The sequence below is a fragment of the Cervus elaphus genome, chromosome 29 (genome assembly GCF_910594005.1).
Source record: "Cervus elaphus chromosome 29, mCerEla1.1, whole genome shotgun sequence".
NCBI lineage: Eukaryota > Metazoa > Chordata > Mammalia > Artiodactyla > Cervidae > Cervus > Cervus elaphus.
The window spans coordinates 37379784-37405315 of NC_057843.1; the positions used below are offsets into that span (position 1 = coordinate 37379784).

Below are 25532 nucleotides of genomic sequence, written 5' to 3' on the forward strand. Positions count from 1 at the left end.
AATGAGTCGACTTCACATAAGGTGGCCAATGTATTGGAATTTCATCTTCAGCATTAGTCCTTCCAATGAATATTCAGGATTGATTTCCTTTAGGGTTGAGTGGTTTGATCTTGCCATCCAAGGAACTCTCAAGAATCTTCTCCAGCACAATTCAAGAGTATCAGTTCTTCGGTGCTCAACCTTCTTTTTTTTTTTTTCAACCTTCTTTTTGGTCCAACTCTCACATCCATACATGGCTACTGGAAAAACCACAGTTACGACTAGATGGATCTTTGTCAGCATAGTGATGTATCTGCTTTGTAATACGCTGCCTAGGTTTGTCGTAACTTTCCTCCCAAGGAGCAAGTATCTTTTAATTTCATGGTTGCAATCACGGTCCGCAGTGATTTTGGAGCCCAAGAAAATAAAATCTATCACTGCTTCCACTTTTCCCCCTTCCATTTGCCATGAAGTGATAGGATCAGATGCCATGATCTTTGTTTTTTGAATGTTGAGTTTCAAGCCAGCTTTTTAACTCTCCCTTTCACCCTCATCAAGGAGCTCTTTAGTTCCTCTTCACTTTCTGCCATTAGAGTGGTTTTGTCTGCATATCTGAGGTTGTTGAAATTTCTCCTGGCAATCTTGATTCCAGCTTGTGATTCATCCAGCTTGGCATTTCGACTGATATACTCTGCATGTAAGTTAAATAAGCAGATTATTCTAAATAATAAGATAATTCTGTCATTTTTGAGATGGCACCAAGTACTGCATCTTGGACTCCTTTGTTGACCATTTCTTCTAGGGAATTCTTACTCATGGTAGTAGATATAATGGTCATCTGAATTAAATTCTCCCAATCTCATCCATTTTAGTTCATTGATTCCCAAGATGTCAATGTTCACTCTTGGCATCTCCTGCTTGACCACATCCAGTTCACCTTGATTCATGGACCTAACATACCAGGTTGCTATGCAGTATTGTTTTTTACAGCATTGGACTTTACTTTCACCACCAGACACATCCACTGAGCAGCTGTTCCCACTTTGTCCCAACTGCTTCATCCTTACTGGAGCTATTAGTCATTGCTCTCTGCTTTTCCCCAGTAGCATATTGAACACTTTCCAACCTGGAGAGCTCATCATCTGATGTCATGTCTTTTTTTTGCCTTTCATGCTGTCCATGGGGTTCTCCAGGCAAGACTACTGTAGTAGGTTGCCATTTCCTTCACCAGTAGACTACTTTTTGTCAGAACTCTTTACTATGACCTGACTGTCTTGAGTCACCATGCACGGCATGGCTCATAGCCTCATTGAGTTTTGCAAGCCTTCCTCACAGAAGCACATACAACTTTTTACAGCTGTTCTCTTTGTGTGTGTGTTTGACAATTTATTTTTAAAATTTATTTGTTTTTGTGTGTGTGTGAAGTGTGAAAGTCTCTCAGTTGTGTCTGACTCTTTGTGACCCCATGGACTGTAGCCTGCTCGGTTCCTCTGTCCATGGAACTCTCCAGGCAAGAATACTGGAGTGGATTGCCGTTTCCCAACCCAGGGATCGAACCCGGGTCTCCTGCATTACTGGCAGATTCTTTACCATTGGAGCCACCACGGAGTTATTTTACAACCTAGTGTTGGGTTCTGCCATACATCAACGTGAATCGGCATAGGTACACATACGTCCCCTCCTTATTGAACCTCCCTCCCACCTCCCACCCCATCTCACTCTAGATTGTCACAGAGCACCAGTTTGGACTCCCTGCCTCATACAGCAAATTCCCACTGGCTATCTATTTTACATATGGTAATGTATATGTTTCAATGCTACTCTCTGAATTCGTCCTACACTCTCCTTCCACCTCTATGCCCACAAGTCTCTTCTCTATGTCTGTGCCTCTATTGGTGCCCTGCAGATAGGTTCATCAGAATATTTTTCTAGATTCCATATATGTGCATTAATATTTGGTAATGATATTGGTTTTTCTCTTTCTGACCTACTTCATTCTGTGCAACAGGCTCTAAGTTCATCCACCCCACTAGAACTGACTTAAATTCATTCCTTTGTATGGCTGAGTAATATTCCATTTTATGTATGTACCACAACTTCTTAAGCCATTCATCTGTTGGTGGACATCTACATTGCTTCCATGTCCTAGCTATTGTAAATAGTGCTGCAATGAACTTTGGGATACATGTGTCTTCTAGAATTGTGGTTTTCTCAGGGTATATGCCTGATAGTAGGATTGCTGGGTCATATGGTAGTTTTATTCCTAGCTTTTGTTTGTTTGTTTGTTTTTGTTTTTTTATTTATTTTTTATTATTTTTTTTTATTAGTTGGAGGCTAATTACTTCACAACATTTCAGTGGGTTTTGTCATACATTGATATGAATCAGCCATAGATTTACACGTATTCCTCATGCCAATCCCCCCTCCCACCTCCCTCTCCACCCGATTCCTCTGGGTCTTCCCAGTGTACCAGGCCTGAGCACTTGTCTCATGCATCCCACCTGGGCTGGTGATCTGTTTCACCATAGATAATATACATGCTGTTCTTTCACAACATCCCACCCTCACCTTCTCCCACAGAGTTCAAAAGTCTGTTCTGTACTTCTGTGTCTCTTTTTCTGTTTTGCATATAGGGTTATCGTTACCATCTTTCTAAATGCCATATATATGTGTTAGTATGCTGTAATGTTCTTTATCTTTCTGGCTTACTTCACTCTGTATGATGGGCTCCAGTTTCGTCCATCTCATTAGAACTGATTCAAATGAATTCTTTTTAACGGCTGAGTAATATTCCATGGTGTATATGTACCATAGCTTCCTTATCCATTCGTCTGCTGATGGGCATCTAGGTTGCTTCCATGTCCTGGCTATTATAAACAGTGCTGCGATGAACATTGGGGTGCATGTGTCTCTTTCAGATCTGGTTTCCTCAGTGTGTATGCCCAGAAGTGGGATTGCTGGGTCATATGGCAGTTCTATTTCCAGTTTCTTAAGGAATCTCCACACTGTTCTCCATAGTGGCTGTACTAGTTTGCATTCCCACCAACAGTGTAAGAGTGTTCCCTTTTCTCCACACCCTCTCCAGCATTTATTGCTTGTAGACTTTTGGATAGCAGCCATCCTGACTGGAGTGTAATGGTACCTCGTTGTGGTTTTGATTTGAATTTCTCTGATAATGAGCAATGTTGAGCATCTTTTCATGTGTTTGTTAGCCATCTGTATGTCTTCTTTGGAGAAATGTCTGTTTAGTTCCTTGGCCCATTTTTTGATTGGGTCATTTATTTTTCTGGAATTGAGCTGCAGGAGTTGCTTGTATATTTTTGAGATTAATCCTTTGTCTGTTTCTTCATTTGCTATTATTTTCTCCCAACCTGAGGGCTGTCTTTTCACCTTACTTATAGTTTCCTTTGTTGTGCAAAAGCTTTTAAGTTCCATTAGGTCCCATTTGTTTATTTTTGCTTTTATCTCCAATATTCTGGGAGGTGGGTCATAGAGGATCTTGCTGTGATTTATGCCGGAGAGTGTTTTGCCTATGTTCTCCTCTAGGAGTTTTATAGTTTCTGGTCTTACATTTAGATCTTTAATCCACTTTGAGTTTATTTTTGTGTATGGTGTTAGAAAGTGTTCTAGTTTCATTCTTTTACAAGTGGTTGACCAGTTTTCCCAGCACCACTTGTTAAAGAGGTTGTCTTTTTTCCATTGTATATCCTTGACTCCTTTAGTTTTTTGGTTTTTTTTTTTTTAAGAAATCTCTGTATTGTTCTCCATAGTGGCTGTATCCATTTATATTCCCACCAACAGTGCAAGAGGGCTCCCTTTTCTCCACATTCTCTCCAGTATTTATTGTTTGTAGATTTTCTGATGATGGCCTTTCTGACTAGAGTGAGGTGAGACCTCGTTGTACTTTTGATTTGCATTTCTCTAATAATTAGTGATGTTGAGCATATTTTCATGTACCTATTGGCCATCTGTATGTCTTCTTTGGAGAAATGTCTGTTTAGGTCTTCTGCCCAGTTTTTGATTAGGTTGTTTGTTTTCCTGATGTTAACTGTATGAGCTGCTTGTATATTTTGGAGATTAATCCTTTATCAGTTGCTTCATTTGCAATTAATTTCTCCTATTCTGAGTGTTGTCTTTTCATCCTGTTTATGGTTTGCTTTGCTGTGCAAAAGTATTTATGTTTAATTAGTTCCCTTTTGTTTATTTTTGCTTTTATTTCCGTTACTGTAGGTGATCAGTCATAGAAGATCTCGCTATAATTTATGTTGAAGGGTGCTCTGCTCATGTTTTCTTCTAAGAATTTTATAGTTTCTGGTCTTACATTTAGGTCTTTAATCCATTTTGAGTTTATCTTTGTGAATGGCGTTAAGAAGTATTCTAATTTCATTCTTTTACACATATTTACAGCTGTTCTTAACATGCCAAATAACTCTTTAGCACTCTGATGAAGCTTTGGATGCCTTCCCAGATTAATATTTGTAAATACACAAAATACAGTACCTAGAATTACAAACAGAACTGCTCATGTGAAAATACTATTGTATTTTTATACAAGAAGCCAGAGTAGGAGACTAGGAACATGAAATTATGTTTCCTTCAGAAGCAACTCTTCTCTATTATTCTTGTAATTGTGGGTTGTAATTTTAGTTGTGTTTGCAGGTAGGTCTTTAGGTATCATATAATGGTTTTTCCTTAATCTTTATGAATATTTATATGCTTTATAAGAATGAGTAGGATTGTAGTCTGAACAGTGAAAAAAATGTTGGGTTTTATATCCAGGTCCTCTAAATACTTGAAATTTAGTTACCCTTGCCAAGAAGAAAGGATGGATTTCACAGGGTGCTTCTGAAGGGGTGGCCTTGGAGAATAAGGGCTCACCCTGTGTGCCTTCATGAGACCCATGGAGTGAGGCAGGCTGAGCAGTTGATGCTCTGATACAGCTCTGCTGGGTGATTCTGCTCAGAATTAATTTGTTGCTCACAGGGATATTGAAGTAATTCTAGGTACCATTAGAAGGCATTGTGAGGACTCTGATGCCAGTCAGAGGGGAGGCTATTGGTCAGTTTCTTGCAGGTTCAGAGCCAAATGCTAACATCACACAGGTGCAAACTCATAATAGAATCACAGTACTTATTATTTTAGAAAAGGCTGTGTATATATATATATATATGTTGTGTGTGTGTGCACCTATGTATATTCATGTGTGATTAGAGGATGGTGACTTATCTTTTTTTGTTTGTGTCATTGAGTGTATTTTTAGTGCTTGTTTTGTTAGGCATTGCGCTACTATGGCAGGTTTAAATTTTAGACCCCAACTAAGGATATATCAGAAAGAAAATAATTGTATTTAATCGAATTAAGTTAGAGTCTACTCCAAAAATATATATTACTTTTTAATCAGGAGGAAAATAAATTTTAAAAATCTCTATGCCCATATTGCTCAGTCATTATTGAGCCTCTCTCTGTATCAGACATCTGGAGCCCCACTTCACATTCCCAAACCTTCAACTCCAATGGCTGTGCAAACAGCTTCCTGCAGGCTTCCTCTCTCTCAGCATGAAAGCACCTCCCCTCAAGCTGTGCCTACTTTTCCTCACTTCCTGCCTCAGGGCTTCTCTGATTCCTTGTTGTAAGTGCCCATAGGTGCCTGCTCAGCTCTCATATATACATGAAAACAAGAGAGGTTTATGTCCCAACTGATTACAGGCAGGAGTAGAAGAATAAATGCTTCTTCCTCTTTCTCCTAGTCCTCACTGGGGGAACAATTCTGATTTGAACCGATGCCAGTAACCAACTCAATAATACAACCTGATATTGATTTCCCCTCACTTTCTGTGCTGAACTCCTACTCCATGGGATTACGTCTCAGATTACCTACGCCCCAGCTTTTGTCTCAAGCTGTCATCTCAAGGAAATACCGGCAGACACACTCCCATCCAACTGAGTTATACAGAAGGTTCAACGGGGCTTATAAAGAACAAAGTAGATGGAGAAACCACTCCAGGCTTTGGTTGCACCACCAACTGGATGCTCATTACTTGAGCTCAAATAGTCCCTTGGAGGTTTGCAAGTATGGAAGCATGCCCTTTTTGGGCACAGTATATTTACAGATCTGGGAATCAGGTACGAGCATGTAGGCTTACCTATGCACTACACACCTGTGGAGATCCAACCTCCAGAAGAACAGTAGTTCCCCCATCCTAAAGGAATATCCTCCATCCTTTCCTTAATTTGGGCAGAAATGTCCACTTCCTCTCTGATCCTATTTCATTCCGTGTAAGAATACTCACTCCCCTCCCACACCACTCATACCTAAAACAATTTCCTTGATGAGTTTAAGCTTTCACAAAACATAAGAAAAGCAACTTTGTTTTCAAACAACAGCTTTCTTCCTTATAATAACTCCCAAGGAGGGGATGCACAAATGACCTTCTTGGAAAATGAAGAAGGGAAAAAAATAGGAGGAAAAAACCCCACATGAATTAATATTGCAAAACAAATTTCTACATTTATATTTTGTCTCATTTGGATGTTACAATTACCCAGTGAATCAGGTCTTATTATTCCCCATTGAAGATGAGCAGATGGCTTAAAGTTTAGTAATTCTCCCCAGAGTCTCAACGTGGTAAAGCACAAAGTTGAATCTAGCTCTGTCTACCTTCCAAGTCATTTCCAGTATTAGTGCTGTGTTATCGGGATGAACAGTTTTGTTTTGATTTTTGGCCTTCAATCCTCAATTTCTGTTTTCTTTATCACAAAAAGAATCTTGCTTAATTGAATGTTCTTCTATTTGTCATTGCTATCTCTCATTTGTCTTATTTTATAGAATTAATCTTCACAGGGAGACTGTATTGACTAGACATATTTCAAAAAATTAATTCATGCTGCTTTAGATGTATCTTGACATACAAATATAAATAGAAAAGCACTTACAATCTGGACCAGCCAAGGAATTTCTGCAGTTGTCACTCCTCACAAATGCCAAAACAGAATCTGGAAACCTCTCCCACAAGCTGGAGGGAGATTCCTTACAGGCATAGATTTAAGCAGCTGGAAAATATAATTTTATGAACCTTTCCAGATCTTCCCTGAGTCTGAATGCTTTTAATGGACAGATGCAAGCTGTATGGGAAGCTGGAGTCTTCTACCACAGCAGCCGTGGGACTGGATACCACTAATCCTAGAGTACTGGCTCTGGTTTAAGCATTGTGGTTTATGCAGCAGCTGTGAACTGTGTTACGAGGCTCCAGGTAGGACTTTTCCTGGCTCTGAGGCTTCAATCACTATACAATTGGCTCTAGGTGATCTCTGTGGAGATGCAGACATGCTCAGGAGCCTAAAGCCTTGACCAGGCCATCACTTTCCCCATTTTTGATACAAGTAATACAGAAATATATTGCTATAAAAATTTAAACCACACAGAAACGTATGGGTAAAAAGTAACCACTGGGGGGTAAAAAAAAAGTAACCACTATAACAAATTGGTATATACACTAAACCCTTTCCTACACATGTTTTATACACACATACAGAAGGCAATGGCACCCTACTCCAGTACTCTTGCCTGGAAAATCCCATGGATGGAGGAGCCTGGTGGGCTGCTCCAGGGGGTCACTAAGAGTCGGACATCACTGAGCGACTTCACTTTCACTTTTCACTTTCATGCACTGGAGAAGGAAATGGCAACCCACTCCAGTGTTCTTGCCTGGAGAATCCCAGGGATGGGGCAGCCTGGTGGGTTGCCATCTATGGGGTCGCACAGAGTCGGACAGGACTGAAGCGACTTAGCAGCAGCAGCAGGTGTTTTACAAAATAGAATTGAACCAATGACACCAAACCCTGCCTTTTTCACCTTAGAGTATAATTAATGGATTTTTGCCACTGTGGGTTCCTGGTTTCTAATCTCAACTGAAGAAAAGTTTGCAATTCTTTTTTTTCCCTGTTTCAATTCCTAAAATTATCTTTGTTCAACGAGGGATACCTCACTCCTCACTCCCATGGCTTCTCCAAAACCTTTGACTTTTTCCTCAAACCCTCACTGCTGTACTTAAGACCAATGGTCTCACCAAGAAAATAGAGACCATGATGATCTTTATTCATCTTTATTCATCATTCATTCATCTTTAAAAAAAGAAAAGTCCTTCAATCACTGCGTACCTACCATCACAACTGCAAGCTTACCTCAGGTGCATTCTCTTCCAGGCTCTCCTTCTTTGCAACAGAAGCATCATTCTTTTCCTTAAAATCTATCCCTCTACTTGTACATTCCCACATCAGGGATGGTGTGAGAGCTAAAAAGTCTAAGTTCCAGTCTTGTTCTGCACTTCCTAGCTGTATGATCTCAGACAAGTTACCTAAGTTCTCTGATCCTAGGAAAGGGTCTGTACTCATTGTTAGTGAATGATTTATAATGAAAGTAATCTGAAAGGCTTTTTTCTATTGTCCTCTAAGAACACTCAATTGGTGACGGACAGGGAAGCCTGGCATGCTGCAGTCCATGAGGGTTGCAAAGAGTTGGACATGACTGAGCGACTGAACTGAAAACTGAAAGAACGTTCACTGGTCTAGTCATTATTCTGTCTCTTAGTATAACATTTTCTTCACTTTTGTCAATATATCATTTTCTTCATTTAAAAAAAATGCCCAGGTAAAAAATCAAGAAAGTGCCCACAAACATAGAATGTTGTACTAAATTTCTATGTAAATCAACATCTTTAAAATAAATTAGAAATCTTAGAAACTTTACAGGAAAACAGAAAAGAACCCAAAGAACCTAGACCTATATTTTCTCATCAGTCTGTCACTTTATTGTTATTAAAACAATAACCAGGAGGAAGGAATAATAGGAAACCTACTGTAATGCAGTTGATTACTATTTCTGTAAAAGTTTTCCATTAAAAGATTCCCAAAACTATAGCATGGGAATTTGGAAAGGACCCTTAAGAAGGTTCACCTAGTCCAAAGCAGAGTAGCTCTTTCTAATATTGTTGACATAGTTATCATTGTAGGGAGAAAATTCCACATGCAATTCTATCTAGATGATTCTTTTCTTAAAATAGGATTTAAATTCCCTGAGGAAATCTGTTGTCTTGGGTGCTTCATTTTCAAAGAAAGAAACTTTTGCTTGAGAAGTCTCCAGGAGAATGAACTTTAAAAAAAAAAAAGAAAAGAAAAAAACTTTCTCTTATATTTAAGTTTGTTGTGTTGGCTAATCTCTAGGAGATTGTGTGGTAGGTTTCTACTGTCCATGACTTGTGATAGCTTAATCAGCACTCTAAGATGTCTCATCTAAGGTGCTAGTATCATTGATAGTAGAGTCTACTGTTGAAAGATTGGATTATCCAGAGGTTCACCTGCTATGGGGTCTCATGCAAAACTTGCCACATGCTTTTATACATAACATTCCTCTCCCCATGAGGTTTCACCACTTTTCTGAGAACTGAGACTTTCACTATGTGCCTTTAAGCTTAAGGTGCTTTCTTTCATGTCACCTCTCCCCATAGATTCAGGTAGGAAGTTGTGGTGCGTAAGTGAGTCTGGATGTCCTTAACGGAAGTAAAGTCCGGGAGCAGTTCCCTCACTCCTGTCCAGGATATGTGCTGCTGCCATCTATCCCCACCTGTGTGACCCTGGGCCAAGACACAGACTTCAGATGCCTTGTTTTCATAGCCACAGCCGAAGGGGAAAGACTGCAATTAAACACACATCTAAGGGCTGACTGTAATCCTCTTCAGAGACCCCAGAGGACTATCTTCCTGCTTTCCTCTGTCATGCTCCAGAGCACAAGATCCCAGATTTTACAATACTCTAAGGTATGTTTATGGGCCTCCCAGGTAGCTCAGTGGTAAAGAATCCACCTGCTAATGTAGGATATGTAGATTCGATCCCTTGGACAGGAATATCCCATCGAGGAGGAAATGGAAACTCAGAAGCAGAAGAACTATACAAAAAAGATTTTCATGACCCAGATAACCACAATGGTGTGAGCACTAACCTCGAACCAGACATCCTGGAATGTGAAGTCAAGTGGGCCTTAGGAAGCATTACTACAAACAAAGCTAGTGGAGGTGATGGAATTCCAGCTGAGCTATTTCAAATCCTAAAAGATGATGCTGTGAAAGTGCTGCACTCAATATGCCAGCAAATTTGGGAAACTCAGAAGTGGCCACAGGACTGGAAAAGGTCAATTTTCATTCCAATCCCAAAGAAAGGCAATGCCAAAGAATGTTCACAATTGCACTCATCCTCATATGCTAGCAAAGTAATGCTCAATATTCTCCAAGGGAGGCTTCAATAGTGTTTGAACTGAGAACTTCCAGATGTTAAAGCTGGATTTCAAAAAGGCAGAGGAACTAGAGATCAAATTGCCAACATCCAGTGGATCATAGAAAAAGCAAGAGAATTCCAGAAGAACATCTACTTCTGCTTTATTAACTATGCCAAAGACTTTGACTTTGTGGATCACAACAAACTGTGGAAAATTTTTGAAGAGATGGGAATACCAGACCGTCTTACCTGCCTCCTGAGAAACCTGTATGCAGGTCAAGAAGCAATAGTTAGAACCAGACATAGAATAACAGACTGGTTCCAAATCAGGAAAGGAGGATGTCAAGGCTGTATATTGTCACCCTGCTTATTTAACTTATATGCAGAGTATATCATGTGAAATGTCAGACTGGATGAATCACAACCTGGAATCAAGATTGCTAGGAGAAACATCAATAACCTTAGATATACAGATGACACCACCTTTATGGCAGAGAGTGAAAAGGAACTAAAGAGCCTCTTGATGAAAGGGAAAGAGGAGAGTGAAAAAGCTGGCTTAAAACTCAACATTCAGAAAACTAAGATCATGGCATGTGGTCCATCACTTCATGGCAAATAGATGGGGAAACAATGCAAACAGTGACAGACTTTATTTTCTTGGGCTCCAAAATCACTGCAGATGGTGACTGCAGCCATGAAATTAAAAGATGCTTGCTCCTTGGAAGAAAAGCTATGACAAACCTAGACAGTGTATTAAAAAGCAGAGATATTTCTTTACCAGCAAAGGTTCATATAGTCAAAACTATGGTTCTTCCAGTAGTCATGTACAATGTGAGAGTTGGACCGTAAAGAAGACTGAGTGCCAAAGAATTGATGCTTTCAAACTGTTGTGCTGGAGAAGACTCTTGAGAGTCCCTTGGACAGCAAGATTAAACCAGTCAATCCTAAAGGAAATTAATCCAATGAATATTCATTGGAAGGACTGATGCCAAAGCTCCAATATTTTTGCCATCTGATGCAAAGAACCAACTCATTGGAAAAGACCCTGACACTGGGGAAGATTGAGAGCATGAGGAAAAAGGGGTGACAGAGATGGCATCATTGACCCAATGGACATGAGTTTGAGCAAACTCCAGGAGTTGGTGAAGGACAGGGAAGCCTGGCGTGCTGCAGTCTATGAGAGAGTTGGACATGACTTAGCGACTGAACAACAACAACAATTGCATGTAAATTATACCTTAGTAAACCTGATTTGAAATAAAAATACTTTATAGTTGTGCTTCCTATTGCATCACTTAATGCCTGATGTATGAATAAGCCAAGGTCCAGGTAGAAAAATGGAAACCACACTAAGTACTTCAAGAGGAGATTTAAGAGATTGGTTACATAGGTGTGAGAGACCTGAAAGAGTGAATAAACAACATTGATGTAACAAAAAATGGTAACTGAAGGACCTGCTACCATCCCTAAAGCTGAAGGAACAAAATGGAACTGGCATCTTTGAGCTCAGAGTTCCAGGTGAAACCTCAGAGGAATGAGTGCCCCCAGGCTACTGTGGGTATCTCTGCAGAGGCAGGAAGTGATTGGATTAAGAGAAAATTACTGTCACCAGGAGGATGGGCCACTGCTGGGGCAATCCAGACAAGAAAAGGAAAAACAAGAAGGAGCAATCTCTTTTCTGTCTCTTTTCTAGCCTCCAGTCTCTAGCGGCTCCTATTGGTGGAAACTCTCAGGGACCAAGCCAAGAAAGGAGAAATTTTGCTTCCAGCATCAGAGAACAAATTAGAGAAAATAAGAATGTGAAACCAAAAGATAACACATAAATGACACTTCTGGTTTATCCCACTTTTAATAATACTAAGATTAATCAGGAACGTCAGGTGGTTTCAGCCTAATCCTTCTATTATCAAATCCCAATCAATGTTTCATTTAAAGGTTTTAGCATCCACTGATTATTGCTGCCTACATTCATTATTTCATTTGTGTTACAACACAGTTATTTTCTGATTTTAGCATTTTTGTGCACTTTTTATATGGAATTCTATAAAGAATGTGAATAACTGTTAGGTTATCCTGAAATACAGTTTATACAGGAAAGGCAGGAAAAATCTTGATTATTATTAATTTTCAGTTGCTGACCTAGCATCCAAAGATGATCAATGAGTTGTGACTTTTGTTAGTATTAGACACTTGGAACTTTTGCTGATTACATTTAAAGTCTTTTTAATTCATCAAAAGCATTCTTCTTTCTGATATTCTGATTGTTTTAATTTAGGTCGGTGGGAGACTTCATAGTATTTTTTGTTTTCTATACTTTTATTTATTATGGATTATTCTTGCAAAAATGTCAAGAATGTCCAATTTAATTCTACCTCCTCCCACTTGATTCTAAATCTCTCAGATCTTGGAAGAAATTTGCAACTTATTTTTCACCTTTCTTCACTTAGCAAGGTGCTAATAATAACTTGAATTGTCCACTTCTGAGCCACCTTACACCTTGTGCAAATATTTTTAAATGGCTTCTCAACAGTGCAAACAAACTTAAAATCCAATTTTAATTACAAAGTTTAATAAAGTTGTTTAACCAAATCTTCAAGTCCAGTCTTGAAATCTTGAATATTATGTCTGCTTCTTGGTGGCGGGGGCGGGGGGGGGGGGGTGAGGAAATAACAGTGCAAAAGGTAAATAGAATTGAATTATGCAATCTAGAGAGGAAGTACCTTAAGATTTTAAATCTGTGCATGTTCTTCTAAACTAAGAATATAAATATTTTTCCTAAAATGGATTCCGTTTAGCTCTTACTTATGTAACAATGACTGTCACTGTGGAGTGTGGGAGCAACTAGAGAACAAAATATGGAATATGGATTCATCTTCTTAAGGAAGACCCACTCCAGTATTCTTGGGCTTCCCTTGTGGCTTAACTGGTAAACAATCCGCCTGCAATGCAGGAGACCTGGGCTCGATCCCTGGGTTGGGAATATTCCCCTGGAGAACGGAAAGGCTACCCTATCCAGTATTCTGGCCTAGAAAATTCCATAGACTATAGTTCATGGGGTCGCAAAGAGTTGGACACGACTTTCACTTTTGCTTTCACTAGATAGTGGAGAGTTTTGATAAGACTGGGAGTAACTCCATCTTTGTTCATAAAATGTCACTGAGTACCTACCACCTGGTACATAGCCAGGACTTCCCTTGTGGCTCAGACAGTGAATATGTGTGAAATCCAAAGACCTGGGTTCAACCCCTGGATTGGGAAGGTCCCCTGGAGAAGGGAATGGCAACCCACTCTTGTATTCTTGCCTGGAAAATTCCACGGACAGAGGAGCTGTTGGGCTACAGTCCATGCGGTCACAAAGAGTTGGACATGACTGAGGGATTAACACTTTCATTAGTTAGGGAATTCTTCTAGAAAGAGTTAGCAGTCTTTTGGTCTGCATTAATACTGTTCTTTCCTCGTGTGTAGGTAAAGAAATAGGTAAATTACAGCATCTCCAGCCAGACATCCAGGTCAAAACTTGGGGAGATTTCCTAGGCTTCTCTTTCCTGTGTAAGGTGTTATCGATATGACTTCTTTCGACCTATCCAGTCCTTGCCCTCTTTTCTTTCCTTCCACCACTGCAATGATTTAGACTTTCAGTTTAACTGAACTAAGGTTGTATGTGTGCTCAGTCCTGTCCAACTGTTTGTGACCCTATGGACTGTAGCCTGCCAGGAACCTCTGGTCCATGAAAATATCCAAGCATGAATACTGGAGCAGGTTACCATTTTCTACTCCAGGGGATCTTACCGACCCAGGGATCAAACTCATGTCCCTTACATCTCCTGCATTGGCGGGTGGGTTCTTTACCACTCTGCCACCTGGAAAGCCCTAAATGCCTCCAGTCTTCACACTTCAGTTTTTGCATTGCTATCAAAGTAATCTTTCTAAATGTGGATCATTTCACAGCTTTAGATTAAAATCCTTAAACTGCTCCTCTTTACCTTTTGGGGGAAAAAAGTCAAATTTCTTAAAATGGAATATGAGACCCTTCATGATCTGTCTTCTATAGAACTTTTGTCTTCCTCCTTCCTGCTTCCTATGTCATCCCCAAGCCCCCTCAAGTCACATAGCCAATGCTCCAGCAAGAAATACTGGCAGAACTCACCACACTAGGCTCTAAGACCTTTCCACATTTGAACACAGCTGTTCCTTTTACTCAGAAATTTCTTCTCTTTATTCAAAAGTCAGCCCTGGTATCACCACCTTTGGGAAGCCTTGCCTGATTTCCCTTAGCTGCCTCCACAACCTCATGTGGTTGCATCACCGCAGTGATCACTATACTATATGGCATTTACTGTCTCTCCTGGGCATCCTCATGTATTTAATCTTTATCCCCAGCACACAGCACCATACTTGAGTATACCCTCAATGAATGTCTGCTGAAAAAATAAATGAATAACTGCGTAATCTTTTTTTTGTAGTTTATTTAACATGTATTTTATAATAATTTTGTATTGATGTCTTGCCTGATATTAATCAATATATGAGAACACATTGTGTTACATCTCAGTTTTTTTTTATGAGCACAAAATCAAAAATATATTTACAAGCTTTCAGGAGGCATATACATTGGCACTAAACAAGGTGATAACGTGTAAAATAGTATTTTTAAGTATTTAATTACTTCAGACATCTCAGTACGGAAATGAGAGCATTTTCTTTTATTCTTAACCATGTTTTTATTCTGACTTACATCCCAGCAGGTGAAACTGCTTGCTCTCTTCCAATGATCTGGGCTCAAAAGACAAATACAGCTGCCGATGTCTTCATCGTATTCACTGATAACGAGACCTTTGCTGGAAGTGTCCATCCTGCTATAGCTCTTCTAGGGTTGTTAAAATGATTGTTATTGTTTAGTCGCTAAGTCATGTCCGACTCTTGTGATTCCTCAGACTGTAGTCATCCAGACTCCTCTGTCCGTGGGATTTTCCAGGCAAGAATACTGGAGTGGGTTGCCATTTCCTTCTCCAATAACTTCGTAATCTTAACCCAGCATTTTCCAAACATTTTTTACAGAATGGTTCTACCAACTCACTTATACTACCACCACAAGTATCATTGAGTTTCCTATTACTCCATATTCTCACTATCACTTGATAGTCTTAGACTTAAATTTAAAACATTGTATTCGGCCTGTGGTGGTATCTCACCCTAGTTTTTGTGTCTTTAATACGCTAATAGATATGGTTTTAAGACAAGCTTTTCCCCCCCAACATGTAATACTTACTAAGATTTTCTGAAAGAGTGAATGCAAAGTCCCTATAGTTAGACTTTTTCAAAGAATGGTGGGAAAGCCATTGACTCTGGAGCAAGATGCAGAACTGTAGTCAAGATCTTGGAATCAGAACGAAAATTTATCTCAGCAGTGCTTCTCATGTATTCACATGAAAACCCAGTGTCCTTGTTAAAATTGAACATTCTTGGGTTGTATCACCCAGAAATTCTGAGTCAGTAGTTCAGAGACTGAGCCCTAATATCTACATTTTAAAATAAGTTTCTCACGTGATTCTGATGCAGTTGACTTTCAGTCCACAGAATAAAAAGCACTGTTTAGAGAATAAGGTTTCTTCCTAAACAAGCATTTGTTGTTGTTTTTGTTGTTGTTTAGTCACTAAATCATGTCTGACTCTGTGACTCTGTTGGCTGTAGCCCACCAGGCTCCTTTGTCTGTTGGATTTCCCAGGCAAGAATACTGGAGTGAGTTGCCATTTCCTTTTCAAAGGGATCTTCCTGACCCAGGGATCAAAGCTTCATCTCCTGCATTGGCAGGCGGATTCTTTACTGATGAACTACCAGGGAACAAAATTAAAGAAGTTTAAAATATACCCTGCAATAAGCGAAAACCTCTGATTGTGTTGCAAAATCAAGAGTAATTATGGGGAAGTGGTATGGTGAAAGAGCATTGGTGCTGCTTTCAGAAGAGGTGCATTTGAGACTCAGGGTGTGTCATCTTAGGCAAATCCCTTAACCTTCCTGAGTTTCCATTTTTCACCTAAAATTAGTATTAAACCTATCCTACCAACCTTGCAAACCTGTGTAATGGTTAAAATGATAGAGTGGGAAGGCCCATACAAAAGTAAGATCTAATCATTGTTAAAGTAATGATGATTGTTTTTTTTAATGTATTATTTTATTTATGTATTTTGCTATTTATTTTTGGCTGTGCTGGGTCTCTGTTACTGTGCAGGCTTTTCTCTCATTGCAGCAAGCAGGGTCTACTCTTTGTTGCAGTGGGCAGGCTTTTCATTGAACTGGCTTCTCTTGTCGCAGAGCACTAGGCTCTAGGACACACAGGCTTTAGTAGTTGTGACTTGTGCGCTCAGTAGTTGCAGTTACTGTTTACCCAGCTATAGAGCACAGGCTCAATAGTTGTGGCACAAGGGCTTAGTTGCTCCACAGCATGTGGCATCTTCTAGGACCAGGGATCAAAATTGTGCCTCCTGCATTGGCAGGTGGATTGTTTACCGCTGAGCCTGGGTACTTAATGAGCCTGGTAATTCCAGGGAAGCAACCCTTCCTGAATTAAAGAAACAATATTTAGCCTCAGGAGCATTTATTTCTTAGAATAACCTCAGCTGCTCTCTACGAAAAGGAAAACTGTAAAAACATTTTATGTTTGCAAAGAAAATCTTGAGTGACAAGACCAGGGATTCAAATCAATTTTGAGACAAGACCAGGATTCTAATCTTACTAACCCACGTCACTTTTCATCATACATTACTCAAATACCTTTCTCATTCTTTATTATAATCCACAGAGCAAGTGATTCCGACACACACCTGAATCTGAGCACCTCTGCTCTACTGCATTAGGTGTAATAGTGGGGTGGTGATCGTTGTCTTTATCTTTTATTGTACTTATTTGATAAAAAGCTTTATTGAGGCATTATTCACATGCATACAATTCACCAATCTAAATTGTACAATTCAATGGTTTGAGTATAATCACAGAGTTGTGCAGCTATCTCCACTATCAATTTTACATTTTCATCACCCAGAAAGAACTTCCCGGACAGCAGTCATTCTGTATTCTCCCTTCCCCTCAGCCATTGCCAAACACTAATCTACTTTCTGTATGGATTTTCCACTTAAGACCTTTCATATATAAGGGAAACATATAACATGTAGCCTTTTGTGATTGTCTTCTTTCACTTAGCAGATTTTCAAGGACTACGCTCTTTTAAAATTATCAGTGTATCAACCGTAGATATAGTTTAAAAATAAGACGAAAAAACCCATAATCCCATTCTAATAGTCATTATCATACTTTTATTTTTTCCCCTCTGAAGGTGCATTTTCATCTTATTGGAAAACAGATGGAGAGCGACCCTCGCTCCCACCACGACCCCACGAATCCCGCGCCACCGGACTCCCAGCCTCCCAAAGCCCGGACCAAGGGGAGCCGTGGCAGGGGAGGAAAAAGCGGCCCTGCCCCGCCCCTCCCCGCCGGCGCCTCACTGACGTCACTGCTCCGGGACGCAGACCCCCGCCCTCCTTCCCCGTCGCGGTTGCTTTGACAGAACGCGATGGCGGCGTCCGGGTCTGCCGGAGTACCGGCGACCGTGTCGGGAAAGCAAGAGTTTTACCAGCTTCTGAAGAACCTGATCAATCCAAGCTGTATGGTGCGGCGGCAGGCAGAGGAAATCTATGAAAATATCCCAGGTCTGTGTAAGACTACATTCCTCTTAGATGCCGTCAGAAATAGAAGAGCGGGTTATGAGGTGAGACAAATGGCTGCCGCCCTGCTACGACGGCTTTTGTCCTCTGGGTTTGAGGAAGTCTATCCAAATCTGCCTTCTGATGTTCAGAGGGACGTCAAGATTGAACTGATACTGGCTGTTAAGTTAGAAACACATGCTAGTATGAGGAAAAAACTTTGTGACATTTTTGCAGTGCTGGCCAGGAATTTGATAGATGAGGATGGCACTAACCACTGGCCTGAAGGTCTGAAGTTCCTTGTTGATTCAATCTACTCTAAAAATGTGGTTCTATGGGAAGTTGCACTTCACGTTTTCTGGCACTTTCCGGGGATTTTTGGGAACCAGGAGCGGCACGATTTGGATATCATCAAACGGTTGTTGGACCAGTGTATTCAAGATCAAGAACATCCAGCAATCAGGACATTATCTGCTAGAGCTGCAGCTGCATTTGTACTTGCTAATGAGAATAATATTGGTCTTTTCAAAGACTTTGCAGACTTGCTTCCTGGAATCTTACAGGCTGTGAATGATTCATGCTACCAGGATGATGATTCAGTGCTAGAATCCCTTGTGGAGATTGCAGATACTGTACCTAAATATTTGGGTCCTTATTTAGAAGATACTCTGCAACTGAGTCTAAAGTTATGTGGAGACTCTAGACTTAGTAATCTGCAACGCCAGCTGGCACTTGAAGTAATAGTGACCTTGTCTGAAACTGCCACCCCAATGTTGAAAAAACATACAAATATTATTGCACAGGCAGTTCCTCATATATTAGCAATGATGGTTGATCTACAAGATGACGAGGACTGGGTAAATGCTGATGAAATGGAAGAAGATGATTTTGACAGCAATGCAGTTGCTGCTGAGAGTGCATTAGACAGACTGGCTTGTGGGCTCGGTGGAAAACTTGTTTTACCAATGACTAAGGACCATATCATGCAGATGCTACAGAGCCCTGACTGGAAATACCGACATGCTGGATTAATGGCCTTATCTGCTATTGGAGAAGGATGCCATCAACAAATGGAATCAATTTTAGATGAAACAGTTAACTCTGTTTTGCTTTTTCTTCAGGATCCTCATCCAAGGGTGAGGGCAGCAGCCTGTACTACACTTGGACAGATGGCTACAGATTTTGCACCTAACTTCCAAAAGAAATTCCATGAAACTGTGATTGCAGCTCTGTTGCGTACTATGGAAAATCAAGGTAATCAGCGTGTACAGTCACATGCAGCTTCTGCACTTATTATTTTTATTGAAGACTGCCCCAAATCATTGCTGGTTCTATATTTGGATAGTATGGTAAGAAATCTACATTCCATCTTGGTGATTAAACTTCAAGAGTTGATTCGCAATGGAACTAAGTTGGCCTTAGAACAGCTTGTGACAACCATTGCCTCAGTTGCAGATACAATAGAAGAAAAATTTGTACCATACTATGATATATTTATGCCCTCACTAAAGCATACTGTTGAGCTTGCTGTTCAAAAGGAACTCAAACTTCTGAAAGGAAAGACTATTGAATGCATTAGCCATGTTGGTCTTGCTGTTGGTAAGGAAAAATTTATGCAAGATGCATCAAATGTGATGCAGTTATTGTTGAAGACACAATCAGACTTAAATAATATGGAAGATGATGACCCTCAGACCTCTTACATGGTTTCAGCATGGGCTAGAATGTGTAAAATTCTTGGAAGTGATTTTCAACAGTACCTTCCACTGGTTATTGAGCCTCTTATTAAGACTGCTTCAGCTAAACCTGACGTTGCTCTCTTAGACACACAAGACGTGGAGAATATGAGTGATGATGATGGATGGCAATTTGTAAATCTTGGAGACCAGCAAAGTTTTGGAATTAAAACTTCAGGACTTGAAGCAAAAGCAACTGCTTGCCAGATGTTGGTTTATTATGCTAAGGAGTTAAGAGAAGGATTTGTGGACTATACAGAACAAGTTGTAAAACTGATGGTTCCTTTATTGAAATTTTATTTCCATGACAATGTTCGAGTGGCAGCTGCAGAGTCCTTGCCTTTTCTCCTGGAATGTGCAAGAATTCGTGGGCCAGAGTATCTTGCACAGATGTGGCAATTCATATGTGATCCCTTAATCAAGGCTATTGGGACTGAACCTGATACAGATGTACTCTCAGAAATAATGAATTCTTTTGCAAAATCCATTGAAGTAATGGGAGATGGGTGCCTTAATGATGAACACTTGGAAGAACTGGGAGAAATACTGAAAGCAAAACTTGAAGGGCACTTTAAAAACCAAGAACTAAGACAGGTTAAAAGACAGGAAGAAAACTATGATCAACAGGTTGAAATGTCTCTGCAAGATGAGGATGAATGTGATGTTTATATTCTGACCAAAGTATCAGATATTTTGCACTCATTATTTAGTACTTACAAGGAAAAGATTTTACCGTGGTTTGAACAGCTACTTCCATTAATTGTAAATCTAATTTGTTCTAATAGGCCGTGGCCAGACAGACAGTGGGGATTGTGCATATTTGATGATATCATAGAGCACTGCAGTCCAACCTCATTTAAATATGTTGAATATTTTCGGTGGCCAATGCTACTAAATATGAGAGACAACAACCCTGAAGTCAGGCAAGCTGCTGCTTATGGCCTGGGTGTTATGGCACAGTTTGGTGGAGATGATTATCGTTCTTTATGTTCAGAAGCTGTTCCGCTGCTGGTAAAAGTTATTAAGTGTGCAAATTCCAAAACCAAAAAAAATGTCATTGCTACAGAGAACTGTATCTCAGCAGTAGGGAAGATTTTGAGGTTTAAGCCTAACTGTGTAAATGTAGATGAAGTTCTTCCACACTGGTTGTCATGGCTTCCATTGCATGAGGATAAAGAGGAAGCTATTCAGACTTTGAGTTTTCTCTGTGACTTAATTGAAAGTAACCACCCCATTGTACTTGGTCCAAATAATTCCAATCTTCCAAAAATAATTAGTATAATTGCAGAAGGAAAAATTAATGAGACTATTAACTATGAAGATCCTTGTGCCAAACGCCTAGCTAATGTTGTACGTCAGGTACAGACTTCTGAAGAATTATGGTTGGAATGCATTTCCCATCTTGATGATGAGCAGCAGGAAGCCTTACAGGAATTGCTAAATTTTGCTTGAAGCACTTTAATATTACTTGAATGTCATCCCCCATAAAAGTAACTCCAAATAAGTGTTGTGAGTGGATTCCATTATGGTTGAGAGATCTGTTCTCTCCCTGCTAAGCAGTTTATATTCCTTCCCAGTGTTTCTCCATGATTAGTCAGTGTTATAGCCTCTGTTTACCTCGCATGTTTTATCAAACACAGACCTTGGTGATAACCTGTGCTTCTGTTGTCTTAAAATGTTTGTCGCCTATTCTCTATTTGATGTGAAGTATGTACGTTGTTGCTATTTGTCTAAATTCCTGATGCTGGGCAGGCAGTGTGCTTGGTGTTCAGGGTGTCGTGCTGCCTAACACAAGATGTTAAGAGTGCACAAAGATGGGATAGAAGAACTTCCAGGACAAACTCTTTGGAATTGTGAATGAAGAATATAGTGGCAGGCTTATTCCTCTATGATACTCCTAGTTTTCATAGTAATGGGAGGATACTGGTATTGGAAAAGTTTTGCGATACTGCAGAGGATGTGGCGAGTTTTCTCCATAATCAAAGAACTTTTTAATAATGTCCTCCTGAGGCTGAGACATATCCATATTCTAGTTCCCAAGGTGTCCAGCTGATAGTTAAGAGAACTTTAAAATCTTGGCCAGATCAGTCTGTCTTTTTTAACTTATCCAGGACCACAGGACTCTTCAAGGACTCTTAAGGACCACAGTTACTGTAAAGGGTATCCTGGTACATCTAACATTGGTAGCATATAATGTACTGTAATACAGTATTTGACAAAGAGTAAATGATTATTTGTGGGAGTCAATCACTGTTAGGTGTTTGAGAAGAATATTGCATTGTGTATGTATGCCATTTTTCCCTGCAAAGCGTTCAACAAGAGAAGCCCTGATTCAAAATGGGGCTTAAATTTCTATTTTGAAGAAACTCTTAGTTGTATAGTAGCATTAAAGAGAATTCAATTGTGATCATGAAAGGGAAGCAAAATTAATCTTTAAACATGAAAAAGAAAACAGCTTTGAGACAGCCATTGATTTAGCAGTAAGCGTGGATTCTAAGAAAACAGTTCTATAAATCTGGGGTTACTTATATTAATTACAATATTGGTCTTTAATCTCAGGCTTTTTGTAGGGTAGAAAAAAAAGCTTTCTACTCAGCAAATTATTTATCCAGAATTTAAGAACAAATACATCTGTCATGGATTTCCTGGGGCTGTTATGAGTACTGTGTATGTAAAGTATTTAGTGAGTATTTAAGACCTAGTAAGTGCTTAATAAACGGTAGCTGTTACTGCTGTTGGTGTTTGTACCTCTTCTGTGTTCTCTTTTATGGTCTGGAATTCCTTTTACATTAAAATCTCCCTGTTTCCCCTCCTACTAGTTCATGAGCAGGCCATCTAGGCCACTGTGGACAGAGATACGAAATTGAGATTTTAAATATGTAATTCCTACACATTCCCTGCAATTATTTATTGTTAATGAAGGGAAAAAAAGAAAAGGACATTGTTGGGGTATAGTCATAATTTAAATAAGATTAAATTTAAAAGTATACATGAATAAATAGGAAAACCCCACCACAAAGTATCAATAGAGGTTTTCTATGGACGGTCTGATTGAAAGGCAGTTTTTCTTCTCATTTATCTGTACTTCCTAAAAGCTCAAAGACCTAATTTTACTTTCCTAATAGTTAAGATAGAAGTTAAGATAGAAGTATAGTCCATGGGGTCCCAAAGAGTCCACAGGGCTGAGCGACTTTCACTCATGGGCTCTGAGAGAGAATGCTGTAAATGCCTAATAAATTACAAATGTCTGATGAGGTAAGAGGAGATCTAGATAAACTAGATGATGGGTGTGTGTTTGTGTGGGGGGGGTTGTCAACACCCTAAAACCTTAAAAGCGTCCCCATTCAACTCTTACCTAAGACTGCTATCTAACATACTGGACCCCTCTCCCCCCTGCCCCCCCAAAAAGGAAAAAAGCTTTTTAGTTTTGAATTTATCAGTGCTTTAAAGGTCCACACTGATGGGAAGTAAAAGTCTTAAGAGTCAAAATATCCCAATCATTTTGTTATACATCTTTACTTTTAAAATGTTTACTTTCTAAAATTTTGATTTTGTATTCAAGTAATTCCACGTTTCAAGCAAGAGCGTCCTGTATAAGCAGAAAAAGGAATATGTGCATCTTTGAAAAAGAACGTGAGAAAATAGTAATATCTTCATTAAGGAACCGTTCGTTAGTTACTTTCTCCTCATTTTTAAGCAATATGTCAACTAATGGAATGATAACCTCTCTTCTTAAGACATTCCCTAAACAGTAATTTTAAAATGTGAGATTGAAAGGTCATGCCAACGACTGTTAAATGCTGCAGTTCTGATTTGAAATATTTGAAGACTAAGTCCCAAGGACTTTAAATAAGGTTCCATTCCCTTCCTTTACTCTTCTTAGCAGATGTCAAAAATTGAGAAGGTGGGGATGTTTTTTCATTATAACGGAAAACATGGGATTAATTTCCAAAACAGGAACTTATGTTAAGACTTGGGGACAGGAGTTTTAGAAATTCGAGTTCTACACATCTCTTTTTCTTTTGCATGTGAACATATGTTCCAATTAGTCGAGTTCTTGAACCTTTCTAAACTTTACAAAATGCCAATTCTACGTTGAAAAAATAGCAGTCACGGGGGGGAGGCAGTGTGCAAAGGGAAATTTTTAACAACAGGATAGGATTTACACTCGATGTCTACTTACAATTCACTTTCCATCAACGAAAGTTGTCTAGCAAGCGCCTGCAGGATTAATTTTAGCTTTTAGCGCTAATTGGTGTCTCGCGGAACAACTATCCTCTTAGCACAGCCCACTTCTAAAACCCTTTCAGCCTCCCACTCAGGAGGTGGCGAGCAAAGCCCGGCGGCCGCTTTGCTTCTCTCTTCACTCCGCCCCTTCCAGTTGGCTACAAACTGATGACATCATTGCTCCGCGCAACCTACCAGGCCTCAGGGTCTGAAGCTGAGACGAAGTCCTGGCTTTCACGTAGCGGTACGTGAGGTGGGGGGTGGTAGTGTTCTACTACGCATGCTCACCGTCGACGGCGACGGTGCCTCTTTCTTTGCTTTTTTCCACAGCTCGCCCCAACCTGGAGAGCCGGGGCAGGGGGGGGGGCTGAGTGCCCTCCCCCTTCTCTCCCGGCCCCTCCTCTTCCCCCCGCCCAGTAGGGCTTCTAACTGACAGTTGTCGCCAGGCCCGGTCCTCGCGCCGCCTCCTCCTGCCTGGGTCCCCCGCAGGTAGAGAGGGGCGGGAGGGGGTGTGAGGGAGAGAAGGAGGAGCCCGAGCCGCGGTGGCCCGGCGTTTCGGCGCCCTCCGGGGAGGCTAGAGAAAAAGCCCACTTTCCTCCTCGCCCCCTCCCTGCCTTCAGGCCGGCCCGGGAGGGGGTGGGGCGCGGAGGCCAAGCCAGGCCTGGCGGGTTAAGAGCGGCCGGGCGGGGCGCGAAGGGGTGAGGCAGGCTAGGGCCGTGCGCGCGCGCCGCCGCCGGGGGGAGGGGAGAGGAGGGCACCTAGGCTCTCCTCTTCTCTCCCCCCTCCCCCGCGCCCCATGTAACCCCGCCCCGCCGGCGGCAAGCTCGAGACCCCCGCGCGCACCGAGCCGAGCCGGCGGCTGAGGAGAGCGAGGCCCGATGCGGCTGAGGCTGCGCGACGCCCCTGAGCCCTGAGGAAGCGGTCCGCGCTCACGCGTGCCCCGGCGCCTCGAGCGGCCCCTGCACACCGCCCAACCTGGGCCTGCCGGAGGCATGAGCGTGCCGGGGAAGCCGGGGGAGATGAAGCCGGCCGGAGAAGAGGAGCGGCCGCTGCCGGCGGCCGAGGAAGAGGACGACGACGAGTTGGTGGCAGCGGCCCCGGCCTCACGGCCGACCCGAAGGAGTGCCTCCTCGAGGGAGGACGCGGACGACGACGAAGAGGAGGAGGCGATGGTGGTCGGGGGCGGTGGCTGCAAGGAGCAGGAGCTGACCTACGAGCTGCAGCAGGGCTACCGCATCCTGGGCGAGTTCCTGCAGGAGAAGCACCGAGGCCTCACCGCCCCATTCCTCCAGCCCTTGGGGGGCGTTGCCACCAGGGAAGAGGAGGCGGCCGAGGGGCCGCGCGGCGGAGGCCGGGGCAGTCGCGCCCTCCCGCAGCAGCCCGGTCAGGGCATGTGTCTGCTGAAGATGGAGGAGAAGTTCGCCAGCGGCCAGTACGGGGGCATCACCGAGTTCGTGGCGGACTTCAGGTTGATGCTGGAGACGTGCTACCGCCAGCATGGAGTGGACCACTGGGTCTCCAAACAGGGCCAGAAGCTGGAGATGATGCTGGAGCAGAAGTTGGCGCTTCTTTCTCGGTGAGTGAGCCCAGTTCCCGGCGGGACTGACGGACTGACACAAACACACCC

At 41.4% G+C, this 25532-nt stretch overlaps 2 protein-coding genes across 6 annotated transcripts in view; both read left to right on the plus strand.

Moving 5' to 3' along the window:
• Window positions 1-17793: 17793 nt before the first annotated feature.
• RANBP6 (RAN binding protein 6) lies at window positions 17794-22413 on the plus strand. 3 transcript variants are annotated; one of them, XM_043890673.1, is made up of 2 exons: window positions 17794-18007; window positions 19064-22413. In XM_043890673.1, the coding sequence occupies exons 1-2, from the start codon at window positions 17813-17815 to the stop codon at window positions 21128-21130; spliced, it is 2262 nt and encodes a 753-aa protein (XP_043746608.1). In that variant the 5' UTR covers window positions 17794-17812; the 3' UTR covers window positions 21131-22413. The 3 variants fall into 3 exon arrangements, with proteins under 3 accessions (XP_043746608.1, XP_043746609.1, XP_043746607.1); XM_043890674.1 differs by having other exon boundaries at window positions 17794-17948; XM_043890672.1 differs by having other exon boundaries at window positions 17794-22413.
• A 133-nt stretch (window positions 22414-22546) lies between these two features.
• The window catches only part of KIAA2026 (KIAA2026 ortholog), a 104836-nt gene continuing 101850 nt past the window's right edge, over window positions 22547-25532 (plus strand). For all 3 annotated transcript variants that reach the window (XM_043890666.1, XM_043890667.1, XM_043890669.1), the window contains exon 1: window positions 22547-25481. In XM_043890666.1, coding sequence (XP_043746601.1) covers window positions 24898-25481 — 584 coding nt within the window. In that variant the 5' untranslated portion in view covers window positions 22547-24897. The remainder of the gene's footprint in view (window positions 25482-25532) is intronic.

Coding starts and splice junctions, on each gene's coding strand:
- RANBP6 (XM_043890672.1), top strand. CDS start 17,813: ATGGCGGCGTCCGGGTCTGCCGGAGTACCGGCGACCGTGTCGGGAAAG.